Here is a 12,838-nt window from a genome sequence, read left to right as displayed (position 1 = left end):
ACACCATGCATGTGCGCACCACAGACACACACATGCAAGCACGTGAACACATGCATGCATGCAAGCACACTTCCAAACCACAAGTGCATTACCGCCTGGATGCAGCTGCACATGGGCACGCGTGCATACGTGCACTCCACACATGCACATCATGCACCTCACACCACCCTACGGACCTACGTCATGCAGCAGTGACTGTGACCCCGAAGGCATCACCAGGGTGAGGACTGCCTGAAGCTGTGCAGTGCAGGCTGCCAGGATCCTCCCCCTTCAGGCAGCTGTGAAGGCCACAGGTGCAGCCACCAGTGCCAACACCAGCCCTGCAGGGTTAGGCTGGTCCCGTGCACCAAGTACCCTGGGGACTCCTCAGCAGACCCCCAGCCAATGCCAGCAGCCACAGCCAGGCCTCCCTTCTCTGTGCTTCATGTCCTGGCCACCGGGCCACAGCAGGGCCATCCCTTCCTTCTAGGGTGTCTGTAGGCCAGGCCAGCTGAGCTGCCTTGCACTAGGGGGTGGGGGTAGCAGGAGAAGCCTGGCTGCTCTGGACAAAAGGACCCTTGCCTGGGCCAGGGACACGCGACAGATTCTGTCACTGTCCTGGGGACAAGGCCCAGCAGGCTCTGGCTTCCTGGTCACAGATGCCCTTCCCTGCCTGTACAGTGGGACACAGTGGTCCCTGGATCCATTTCACAGGAGCCCCTTCCCCACTCATGAAGCTGCACCCTCTGACTATGGCACCTCTGGACAGCCCCACCTGTGAGGGCTGTCACCTGGGAGTCCAGGTGCAGGAACGGCAGTGACGCATAAACTGCAGCCTGTGGCTGGAGGGTGGGAGGAAAAGAGGGCCATGGACAGAGGGGCAGAGCCAGGAGCAACAGTCACTCTGGCAGGAGCCGTGGCTCAGAGGCAGGGGCTTCAAACCACCAGAAGGCTAGGGGCTGGGTCTGGACGGAGGCAGGGGCATGTGTCGAGGAGGGGGCTGGCTGGTGACCCCAGAAGGAAGCCAGGGAGACATGGATGAGAGGTGCACCCAGGATGTCAAGACACCATCCAGGAACAAAAGTAAGAGAGCAACTCACTTCCAACAGCATCAAAAGCAACAAAGCTCGCAGCTCCTCAGTGAAGGAGTAGAGACCAGGAGGCCTTTCGGAATGAGAGAATGGGTCTGGTCAGGACACCCGCAGGCTGCACATCAGAGCAGCTGCAACCTCCACACGGCCATCACATCCATGACAGTCCTCTTCCCCTAGGAATGGAAATCTGGGCCTAAACTTTACAGAGAGTCAAGAGGCCCCCACACAGACCAAACAGTCTCGGAAAGCAGACACTGCCACGCACCCACCAGCTGACTCCCAACTTGGAAACGTGTCTGAAGCTGCAGTGCCCAGGGCCGGGTGCTGACCAGATATCCCCACAAACACTAACTCCACGTGGCCAGATGCCAGTGCACCATTAAACTTGCAGGGAAAACCGCAAGGCCTCATGATTTTTGACTGGGCAATGCTTGCTTTCCGCAACAGCAGCGGAGCTAGACATGGCGCAGCAAGGCCATCAGCGCAGGCAAAAAGGCAGCCCCACCACGGATGCAGCATTTGTGCAACTCTCGTCTGAGGGTGTCTGGCACTGGGGAACCACAGGAATGCCCAGCTCTGTAACAAAAAGAGCTCAGCTGGAAGCAGGCAGGGGCCTGGAGTCTCTGTGTCTCTGAGGACACATGCAGTCAGTGTCACTGGCCACCCGATACCACAAACACCACAGCGCACCCACCTTGCATCAATTTGCCTAACAACTCAGTCAGAACCAGTGTAAGACCCAGCGACTCCAAGCCTGATTATGTACACAAAGCCTTGAAAGCAGGTGGTCCCTCCACATGGAGCAGCAGTCAGCTGTGAAGAGGACCAAAGTGCTGCCGGGTGCTGCAGTTTGGGGGCGCCTGAGGCTACAGTGCTCTGTGAAGAAGCCAGCTCTGTCATACGTGTGGGGACTAGGTCTGCTTTTCCTGTACCGGGGACTGAACCAACGGTCCAGCACTGAGCTACATCCCAGTCCTTTCTTTCAGTTTTTAAGAGAGGGTCTCTTTAAGATATTAAATTGTTCAGATGGTGTTGAAGTTGAAATCCCCCTGCCTCCCCAGGTGCTGGCACTAGGCTAACGCTGCCACACCCTGCTGGGCATAATTACACTTGCAGGAAGTGATGAGAGTGGACTGGCGGAGAGTCGGCAGGGTGGGCAGTCGGTGTCTCCTGCTCCCGCCCTCTCTCTGTCAGTGTCTCTCTGTCTCTGGCCTCGAGCCAGGACTTGAGGTCCCAGGGATTTGCAGGTTGGAGTCCCATGGGTGGTCACTGTTTTGCTCAGCCAGCTTTGAGAACAACAAAAGCTGCCTCTGAACCAGGGCGCAGTCGCACATGCCCCAGGCTACCCCACGGGCATTTATCCCCCCAGGACCCCAATACCTCTGTCGAGCACCGGCCCAAAGATGGCGAGGCTGTCGTTGACGGTGGTGCAGTTCCAGCGGCGGCCCCGGAACTGGTGCTGGCACTCCTGGATGCCCACCTTCACACCCTCGGCCACGCCTGGCATGATGTCCACGTAGTTCCGACAGAAGCGCAGCTGCTTGGGCACCAGGCCAGGGATGCTGGCGCAGAGGACCGGGTGGCTGCCCAGCATGGAGAACTGCGGCCCAACAGCCAGGGACCTGGGAAGGTGGGAGAGAAATGTGGCTCCTCCCAGGGAGAGCACAGCCTTGTACCCGGGATAATTGCATCCAAGGAGTGAGCCACCACCTCCACCAGGAAGAACTCCTGGGCTTAGGTGAGCCTGGGACTTGGTCCCAGACTTACTGCCAAGGTTGGCCAAAGCAGGAGCTGTAGGCACAGAGCTGATGATAAAGGGGGGGGGGGGGAGGTGGCAGTCCAGGAGGCTTTGGGCATCTGGGAGAAGCAGGCCTAGCTTTTTCCACTGCCCAGTGTTCACCCCAGAGACATGGGGAGGGGCCCTGCTTGGTGTCTCCAGAGCTGAGGGACTTGGCTCTCAGGCCCTTGATCCACTCTAAAGTCATACAGCGATTGCAGGTGACACACATGTCCTCTGGTCACTACAGGTCATCCCTGGCCCTGACACACGGGAGCGCAGTGGTCAGTATCACCTGCACAGTCAGTCTGCTTCCAGGCAGACAGGATTTGCCTGGACACCCTCGGTCCCTGTGCGCAGTGTCCTGGGCATGACCTCACAGCTTCTGTCCCGGCTCAGGCCAAGGTGGAAAGAGCTTCTCAGGTCCAGCTGCCTGTGGCCCTCCCCTGCTAGCTGGATGTGGTCAGTGGCCAGGCATCCCCTCCCAAGTCCACTGGGCATCCCACAGGCAAGCCCTGGCACGGTTGGGGTCATGTGGGTGGACATGGCTCACACCACCTCTCTGAGTGCAGGGAGCCCCTGGGAGCCCACAAGGGTGCTGGAAGTACCTCATGGGGTCCCTAGGTGTCATCTGAATGGAGGCTTGGTAGGGCAGAAGAAAAGCTCTTTTCACAGGCACAGGGCCATAGGAAAGATGAGATAGAGGATGGGCGACTGAGGCTAGATGGGGAGGAAGCCCCGTGTGCTGGCTGACCTCGTGCTTGCCCCTCACCCCACACACACCCTACACCATGATCTCTACCAACAGAAAGCTAGGAGCAGAGCCACCCTCAGCCTCTGCAGGAGTCTCACCACATCTCTGGCTTCTTTCTCAGTCCTCCCCAACAGAGGTGGGGATGGATTGGGGAGGGATCAGGTCACTGTTTCCAAATCACAGCCCAGAGAGCCAGGACCAAGGCTCATGGCCACTGTCCCAGTGCCTAGGCCTGGGTGCCTGTTGTAGGCAGGGACATGCTTTCTGTCCCTGCAGACTTCCTTCAGGGACCCATAAACCCAGGGATGAGCTGACATCAGCGACAGAGCATGGGGGGCTGGGTGTGCTGAGACCACTGTGTGGGCTGAAGCAGTGGCTGGGCCCTGAGCATGTGGGTGTCTGTGTCCAAGTTCATAGCCACCCCCTGAGGCTCAGCCTGTCCTCTCTCTCTCTGGTTACTCCCAGGAAACTCCTCTGCAAGGAGGGAATTTTTAGTTACTAAATGTTTGCTGACCTGGATACATGAGTGGGAAGCAGGATTCAGTTCCAAGGGAGAAAAAGAGGGCCTGGCCTCCAAACTAGCAGGGGCCATGTCCAGTTTCAGGCTGGCAGCCTCACCTCCCACACAAGGGCCTCTCTGGCTGCGGCTGGACACAGCCTAGCACCCTCTCCTCCTTCCAGCCTCACCAGCTGTGTGGAACAGGCAGGATGATATCCAGGGCAAGCAAGAGAGAGTGCTCCTAGGCATCTGGCCCCCTCTGCAGGGCTTGCCCCCTCTCAGCTGACCCCTTGGGGCCAGGGATGGAGGAGGAGGCATCCCCCAGCTTCTCTGATCAAGGGCTGCTTCCCACACCGATCCTCTGCATCAAGAGCTCCGAGCTCTAGGTTTCAGGTGGAACTTGAGACCAAGTAAATCATTAAGATTCAGGTAAAAATCCAGACCAGAGGAGCACTGTCCCAGACTTCCCCAGTGCCCACAGGGTTCATATTTCTAAACCAAGAGAACACAGATGTCACAGGGCCACCACCCTAACTGATGTCAGCAAGGGTCCCACTCCGTCCCAGCAGAGGTGCCTGACTCATAGGCCCTGTTCTCCAGGAGCCACGTTGGCCACTGCTTGGGTATCTGCTGCACACACAGAGCCTGGGAAAGTCTGATGCCCTGCAGGTAGTCAGGACATGGTGGACAGGAGAGGACTCGGCAGGCAGGGTACCGCACTGTCACTTCACGTCCCCGAAGGACAAGTGCAGGAGGAGATACCGCAGAAACCAAGAGACACAGGCACATTGACCACGAGAGGAAACTGAGGCAAGGTGAGCACTACATTTGCAGATCTTCCAGATCTCTGCACTACTTGGGTCATCACTCAGGAGCAAGGGGAAAACCAAGCAGATGCACTGAGGTGCCAGAGCCAGGTCCCTTGCACAGCCATCCGGCCACAGCATCACCTCCATCAGGGTGGAGACAAAGCCCTCCTGCTTGCCCATGCGGGGTGGGGCAGATACAGCACCCATGGCTCTTTTCCAGCATTCACACTGGGTATCTGGGACGTTCACATCTGGAGGAGGTGTCTGCTCCACTGGCCTGGGGAGACGCCTTGCCACATCCCAGCCGACCCAGACCAAGGCCAGAACTGGGCCAAAGGCCAGGGCCTCTGGCAGGTGGACATTAGGCCAAGACAATCTGCATTAGACACACTGGTGCACACTAGGTAATCAGAGACCAAAGCCAGCTCTGAGACATGGACACCACACTGCAAACCAAGGACAATGCAGGGAGCAGAGAACCTGGACTTGTCCCTAGCCATAGGGTGGAGGCCTGGCAGCCTCTTCCTCGGCTCTGGCCTCAAGAAACGCTGAGCTGCAGTCACTGTCCACAGTGGGCCAACTGGCCACATCCACTGAGTTCCTTGGGCTGGAGGGAGAGGACTTGCACCTGAGTGCAACCGAGTGCCAGGAAGGACGAGCTCTGGGGACACAGTGCCACTAAGCCAGGCAGCCCGCACTTCCCCGCAGCTCTGCTCACCACCTACAGAGCATTGTGCAGAGGTACACGTATTCCATCTGACCCCAGCATCTCCTCTGTCTCAGTGACCTCCCAGCCCCTCCCATGTGACCAGGCTCAACGCTCGAGCAAGGTGCAATGGCAGGATGGGTCCACACTGCTCTTGTCCATGCAAAAATGGCATTGGTGAGCAAGTCTAATGTAAATGGTACATGTTAAACCACATTCACGGGCAGTCACCATGCAGCCACAGGACGGTGCAGGGTGGCTGCACTACAGCCACAATGCAGCCATCTCCATTACAGAAGTCAGGAGGGAACTCCCACCTTACCAAGGCTGGGCTACTCTGGCCTGCCCTGTAGGACTTTAGAGCCTCAGTTTTCCTCGTGAGCAATGCCTGAATGATAGCAGGCTCCTCCCAGGGAGGCCCAGCTGCCACTGTCCAAGAGCAGCACTGACAGATCCAATGCCATGCAGAAGATGAGGTCCTCTTGCACCTGTCGACTGTCTCTCAGGGTGTCCACTCACAATGTCAGCCTGGGGCACAATGCCACCTGCCCTCTGCAGGTACCAGGGTCCTACAAAAAGCCAGGTGCCCAGGGTGATGCGAGGACAGGGACGGGGGCCAAAGGACTCAAGTGCTGACCTCTGCCCAGTGTCTCTGGGCCCAACACCCATGGTCTCCACCCTGTGCAGATGCATGAACCCCCTTAAACCTGCCTCAAGCGCCCACCCTAACTGCTCCTGTGCAAAAGTACAGCCAATGTCTCCCAGGGACGCAGGCCTTCCTGACAGCTGCTCCCACAGAGACTTGGCATGCTGGCTCAGGGTCATTCTCCACTCATACCCCAGATCCCACCTTTCTGGTCCTGGGAGGCCTGGCCCCTGCCTGGGGGTGGCAGGTGCTGCCCTGGCCCAGGGACATGGAGCCCGGCCCGCCCTACTGCACCCATTTCTTTATACCTGGCTGTGGTGATTCACCCCGGGAGGAATTCATTCCTTCTCCTTCCAGCTGCCAACCCTTCAGTGGCAGATGGTGTCCTGGCAGGCGGGGGCATTCCCCACAAGTAGCTGCCGCCTGGCTGAGCAGCTTGGGTTCTAACTGCCTTATGGCTGTTATACTGTGCTGTCGCTGGGTCCCCAGATGGGAATGTCTAGAAAGAACAGAGCGCACCTTGCCACCTCCAAGGCATCTCTCAGTCTCACAGGTGCTTTTCCCTGTGTCCAACTCTGTAGGGCCTTTCCACACCAAGGGACAGCCAGTGTAACCAGGCACTCGGGCTGGAGCCCTTGGGTTAGAGCCCTAAGGATGGTGGACGCAGGGCCAACCAAGGTCAGCAGCAGAAAGGTCCCAAAGGTGCAGGAGACAGCAAGCCTTGAAGGCAGCATGCAGGATTCTGAGCCAAGGGCACAGCACAACTCAGGGTGAATGGAAACGGCCGTCCCTAATTGTGCTGGAATGGTCCAGTGGGGTCACAGATGCAGCCCACCTTGCTTTTCACAGTGCTGCCTGGCAGACACAGTGTACGTGAAGGCTACCACAGCATGCGGAGAGCCGTCCGGAAAGCACCCATCTCCCGGCCCATAGCCAAGAAAGCCATGTTTGCACCCCCGCAGCACTAATGGTTTTCCTTTCCCTTCACTCAGTCCCACTGTAAGGCTGGGCACCTGGCCAGGGATCCAGCAGACACTGGCTGTGACACGCAGAGGAAGGAGGCTGGCCCAGGCTCCGAGCCCAGGCCTCCACTTCTGTTTGGCCCCATGGCTCCTCCTGACCCTTCCGCTGCCCAAGGCAGCAATGGCTGCAGTCAGCGGATGTACGAGGCAGAGGCTTGGGGAAGGGACAGCCCTGCTGCACTGGGCACGGCCTGCACTGTGTCCTGTGGTAGGATCAGGGTCTCAGGGCTGCAGATCCTTACACATCACCATAGTGTTAGCAAGGTCTTTGGGTGAACTCTCAATGTTGGGAAACTCATGTGTAGGACACTTCACTGTGTCTGCCCAGCCAGCGCCTGAGAGCTCCTAGAGCAGGCGTGGGACCAGCTAGTCTGCAGGCAGGGAGGTCTGCAAGACATTCGGGCTGTGGTCCCAGCTGGATCTGACTGGGGCTCATCCCTGGATCCCTAAGACATCCTTTCCCCTCTGGGTCTCAGTTTCCCACTTGTGAAATGAGGCCCCCACCTCTACGGGGATGGCTGGAACAGGCAGGCCCTCGTTTGACAGAGCGGCCTGGTCACTTCTGCCAACAGGTCTTGGGGGCTGCCCGCTCCAGGGCCCTCGAACACCCCCGGGCCTGGCGCTGACACCTCCCTTTGCACTGAGTGGCACAGTGCCTTGCCCATCTTCTCTCATCCTGGCTGGCACGGTGAGTGAGCAGGATCCAGAGCAGGGATGTGGCTCTGCCCAAGCTGGGGCTGGAGGTCTGGCTCAGGCAGCCCTGGTCTGGTTCTGAGCTGCCATCCCTGAGCCCAGGGATCCCCACAGTGCAAAGGACACAGCTCTGGTGCCTGGAGCCCAGCCCAGTATGAGCCCCATAGCACTCCCAGTGACATGGCCCGGCCGCTTTTCATCGGTGCTCACTCTGAGCAGCGTCTGTGCGGGAGGGGCCGGCCCCAGCACCCGTCTAGCCCGTCTAGCCCCAGGCCAGGCTGTGCGGGATTACTGACACATATTTTGAGCGAGTCCCAGCAGGCGGTGAGGCTGCCACGCCGGGCGGCCATGGATTTGCAGCGTCCCGGACGGCAGCAGCAACAGCACGTTCCAGCGGGGGTGGGGGGCGGGGGGGTGGAAGCAGCATGTGTGAGACACCTCCAGGGTGTCACCTGGGGAGCCCTGGGGGGCAGCAAGGTGGAGGGGATGGTGACATGAAGGGCGAACTCACACCCGGCCTGGTGCTATGCCTGAATCTCACAGCGTCTGATTCACCTCTGGTCTATGCACCGATGGCCCCCCCACCTCCGGCAACTGAGGCATGGGGCAGGGTGGAGCCAGGAAGGGTTAGGGTAGGGTTGGCCACACCTGTGTGCCCTGCAGTCAGCCCTACGGGGTTCAGTCTGGGTCGCTCACCAAGGAGCCACCATCCCTTTACTACATCTGCGGCACTCTTCGGGCAGGGTGGGGCTCCAGGCACGTTCAGCACCCTCCATCAGCCTCAGTTGCCACAGCACATGGCCTCCCAGGCACCACTGCTAGCCCATTGGGTAGAGTGCCTGTGGGGGTCTCTGCTTCTCAGCGGGTGGCCCTGTCTCCCCACTGCTGCATACTCTGGGCCCAGTGGCAGTTTCCAGGGAGGCTCTCACAGAGCCAGGGAGGGCTCATCCGTGGTCACTTCCATTTCATCCTGGTAAAATGCACGGACACTGCCATCTCAGGCTGCCCTGTGCCACACCTTCCTCTTCACAGCAGTGACCCATCCCTCACAGGTGGGCTCTGTGGCAAGGGAGCCACAGGTGGGGTGACAACCCGAGTCTGTCTCCACTCCAGGCCATGCAGCACTGTCCCCCATGCTGAGGTCTGCGACAGGAGGCTAGTTGGTGAAGGGACCATCAAGCTTTACTGTCCCCCTGAGTTTATGGATCACATCCACCAGCACCTGGTTACTGTGCGAAGAGGCTTGTGCAGACAAGGAAAGAGGCCAGCCAGGGCCAAGCCTCTCCCCTGGCCATCTCCGATGGTTCCCTGTAAAGTCTCACTGTTGCCGGTCCAGATTGCCAGACCTGGCCCAGAATGAGATCCCTGCCCTGGAGACCAGCAGGGTAGGCTGGGTACCTTGGTTTCTCTCATGTCATAGATTTTAGATACTGGTTACCAAGCTCAGTGATTTCAAGGCAGAGAGAGAAACTGAGAGACAGGGAGAGACCAAGAACAGAGACAGAGAACAGGGACAGGGACACAACTACAGAGGAACTTGGTACAGAGCAGATATGCTCAGAAAGAAGAGCAGGGCAGATCAGGCAGGCTTTGGGGTGCAGGCTTAAGGGGGATCTCAGGAGGGGAAGGGAGCCCTGGCTGTCTGTCCTGGAGGACCCAGATGCCTTGCCCAGCTGAGCTCATCTGCTCACCCTGCCCGCTCTCCTGGGCCCTCTCCCAGTTGTAGGGGCTCTGTGCCCTCTCTTTCCCACCCTGAGGCCCATAGGCAGGGCCCTTCAGCAACCGAGGCTTCTGGGAAGGCTGTTCCCCATTGTGGGCACAGACTGGCACACAGGGCCTTCTGTCTGTCCATCCGTCAGTCCTCTGTCCACCTGTGGTGGGTGCAGTAGCCCCCTGCTCAGGAGGAGGAGGTGGCCACAGGAAGTGCAGAGGAATTTAAAAGGGAATGAAGTCAACAGCTTGCCCTGGATGGGCTCTGACCCAGAGAAGAGGGGAGAGCTCCAGCCTCACCTGGGGTGAAGTGAGGAAGGATGGAGGGCCCAGAGTATACCTAGATGCCCACTAGCTCTGAGTCCTCAGGCACTGAGCTCCTACAGACCCCAGGTCTGGTCCTCATTTCATCGGGAGGGATGGGCCACAGAAGGAGCAAGCCAAGGCTTCCTGGTCTGGGCTCCTGTCACTGAGGTGCCCACAAGGATGTTTTTGGAGGTTTGCACAACTCTGGATGGACCTAGTCTTGCTGAGGACAGCCAGTCCTCACTGTGCCCTGGGATCTTTGACCCCAGAGGTCGCCCCAGTGCAGATGTGCCCCTCTAAGCCCTGCAGTGGTCACAGTAGGTGGCAACATCTCCTCTCCCTCCCTCACTTCAAGAGCCACAGCAATTTCAAAGACTAACTGCTCCCCAATGGAGCAGCTTCCTGCCTCTGCTTCCCAGGTGAGGAGGCTCCTGCAGTCACTCTCACTTTTGTATGCAGAGTGGGCTGGGAGCTGGGCTTTACTGGGGAGGAGGCTGAAGGTACACACAAGGGCAGCCCTGCGTCCAGTGGCCAAAGTGCCCTTCCAGCCCTGCATGCCCTCTACATGGGGAGTCAGCAGGAATGTGGCCCTGAGGTGTGGCCTGGGAGAAAGAGGATATTCAAAAAGGACAGTGTGATTTTGGTGCCAAGGATGTCCTGTTGCTGTTGTGCCTGCTCCCTGATGGCTGGGGTGCCCTCACTGGGGACAGCATCATCCCCACCTGGTCTTCCTGGGGCACCAGCAGCCTGGGTTCTGACCCCAGGCAGTTGTCTCTGGGGCCCCTTCTCAGGAAGCTGCGTTAGGTGTGAGACTGCAGAACAATGCAGGTGGGGGCACGGTCTGCAGGCCCTGCCAACTGCCCTTTAGGACCTGTGGGCTTTGAATCTCAGCTCCAGACAACAGTGTTACAGCGACTTGGGGCAGTGAGGTTAGGGGCCTCACTTCTGCCCTGCTTTTCTTGCCCTTTCCTGGTGGGACAGCTCTGTGTAAGGGGTGCTATTCAAGCATGGGGCGGATGTGCAAGGCCAAGAACCCCCTTCTTGAACTCTAGGGTCAAACGTCTCAGCGCGCAGGTATCCCGCAGCCTGGTGACAAAAGGAGTACAGGGCTGGGCGTTTCCCGTGGCCCTGAATGCGCAGCGGCGGTAGAGTCTAATTAGAAGCCAGGTCAGGAGCGCAGCCTGCTGGGCTCCATGGCCGCTGTCCGGTGGCCCGCGGCCAGGCCAGTGTGACCCGTGTGGGTACCCCCGCACCCCAGGGCACGCATGTCCTCCGGACGCTTGGCAGGCCGCGGGGCCGTGGGGCACATGGGGTCCCACGGGTTGGAGTCCCAGGCGTGCCTCTGCCGCTCCGAAGCCTCTCCCAGACCTCCTGCCGGCTCTGAGCTGCCCGCCCTCCCTTCCCCACCCTGAGCTAGGCGGCTCCTCTCCTAAACCATCTCGAAGAGAAAAATTATTATCGGATTAGATGTACTCCGGGTAACTGCGTCCCCCCTTCCCCTTGGCGTAATTATTATAATTCCAGGCAAGCCGTCGGAGGGGGCTCCCGGGTGGGGGAGCGTGCACGTTTGTAGGGAGGCTTCTGTCCCGGTCTCTGGCCCTTGGCGCCAGCATTCCTGTGTGCTGGGGTCTAGGCACCCTAGCGTAGGAGCCACTGAGACCCTCGTGTGGTGGCGGCGAGGGCTCTGGACCACCGACTGTCCAGGGGAATGATCGCCTGTCCTCTTCCGAGGTGTGCGCAGGGGAGGCTTTTGGTTCATCTGCACTGCGTACCCGTACTCCGGAAGGTCTCACCACTGTGCGCCTCGGCCGAAGGGGAGGGCGCGGCGCGGAGCCGCGCGGCACGGCCCTGTCTCGGCGATAACTCTGGGGTCCCCCTTGAACCCACCTACGATTTTGCACTCCGCGCCTCTCACTCGCGGAGCGCGCTCCGGGGACCCCGCACCAGGATGGCGACGGCGGGGAGGCACGGGCCGGTCTGGCCCCGCACCGCCGCTCCCCGCCACTCCCCCGGCCCGGGTGTCTTTACGTAACTGCTTCTCGAGCTGTTTGGTCTTGTCCCACCGACTTTGTTTTAAACCGTGCGCGCGCGCGCGTGTGCGCGAAATGGTCCCTCCGAAGAACTCGCGCGACTCTGCCTCCTCTCCGCGAGGCCCCGCTCGCCCTCTTGTACCGCCCGTAGCCTGGTCTTTGCGCCCTGGTTCCCCTTTCCCTGCCCAGACACCTGGACGGCTGGGATCTCCACCACCCCTCTCCCCAGGTCAGGGGAACTAGGATCCCCGGAAGCTCTGCCACTCGCGTCCCAGACTCGACTCGAACAGGGCCAAGTGGGGGCGCGCGCGGGGATCAGGGCCTGCCCTGGGACGGCTGCGGGCCCTGCCCTGGGTGTACTCACCACCAGATCGGGTAACTGCCTAGCGCTGGCCTCAGGCTGCACAGCACCAAGAAGTATCCAAGTGGAGCCATCGCCGGCTAGGGCGCGCAGGCCGGGGTCCGCCCAGGGAGCGCGGGCGCCTGGCGGACCAGGCCCTAGAAGCTGGCTGGAGGGTTACCGGTGCGCGGGTGTGCGCGGGGTGCGCCGGTGCGCGGATGTGCGCCGGTGCGCGGGCTCCGGGGGCGGCGCTGCGCCAGGTGGGCCGGCGACCGGGCGGCAGGCCGAGGCCCGGGGCGGCGGGGGCGGGGCAGCGCCGCGGGGGGCGCCCGCCGGCCCGGGGCCCCGCAGGGCTGGGGCGGAGCGCGCGGGCGGGGCCCTGAGCGTTGGAGCCCGATTCCCGCCCCCTGAGACGGTGCGCTCGGGGTGCCAGGTGAGTGGGAGCGCGGGCGCGAGGAGCGCGGTGCAGGTGT

General features: G+C 60.3%; 1 protein-coding gene across 1 annotated transcript in view; it reads right to left on the bottom strand.

Moving 5' to 3' along the window:
• Nucleotides 1–12,625, bottom strand: part of Wnt3a (Wnt family member 3A) — a 31,937-nt gene extending 19,312 nt beyond the window's left edge. The window contains exons 1-2 of the mRNA XM_063232161.1: nucleotides 12,390–12,625; nucleotides 2,454–2,695 (exon numbers count right to left, since the gene is read on the bottom strand). Coding sequence (XP_063088231.1) covers nucleotides 2,454–2,695; nucleotides 12,390–12,460 — 313 coding nt within the window. The 5' untranslated portion in view covers nucleotides 12,461–12,625. The remainder of the gene's footprint in view (nucleotides 1–2,453; nucleotides 2,696–12,389) is intronic.
• Nucleotides 12,626–12,838: the final 213 nt, after the last annotated feature.

The sequence above is a fragment of the Cavia porcellus genome, unplaced genomic scaffold (assembly GCF_034190915.1).
Source record: "Cavia porcellus strain 051 isolate PalLab524CR breed Dunkin Hartley unplaced genomic scaffold, mCavPor4.1 scaffold_21, whole genome shotgun sequence".
Taxonomy (NCBI): Eukaryota; Metazoa; Chordata; class Mammalia; order Rodentia; family Caviidae; genus Cavia; species Cavia porcellus.
The sequence above is the reverse complement of the archived record's forward strand: the minus strand, read 5'-3'. Positions and strand labels throughout refer to the sequence as shown.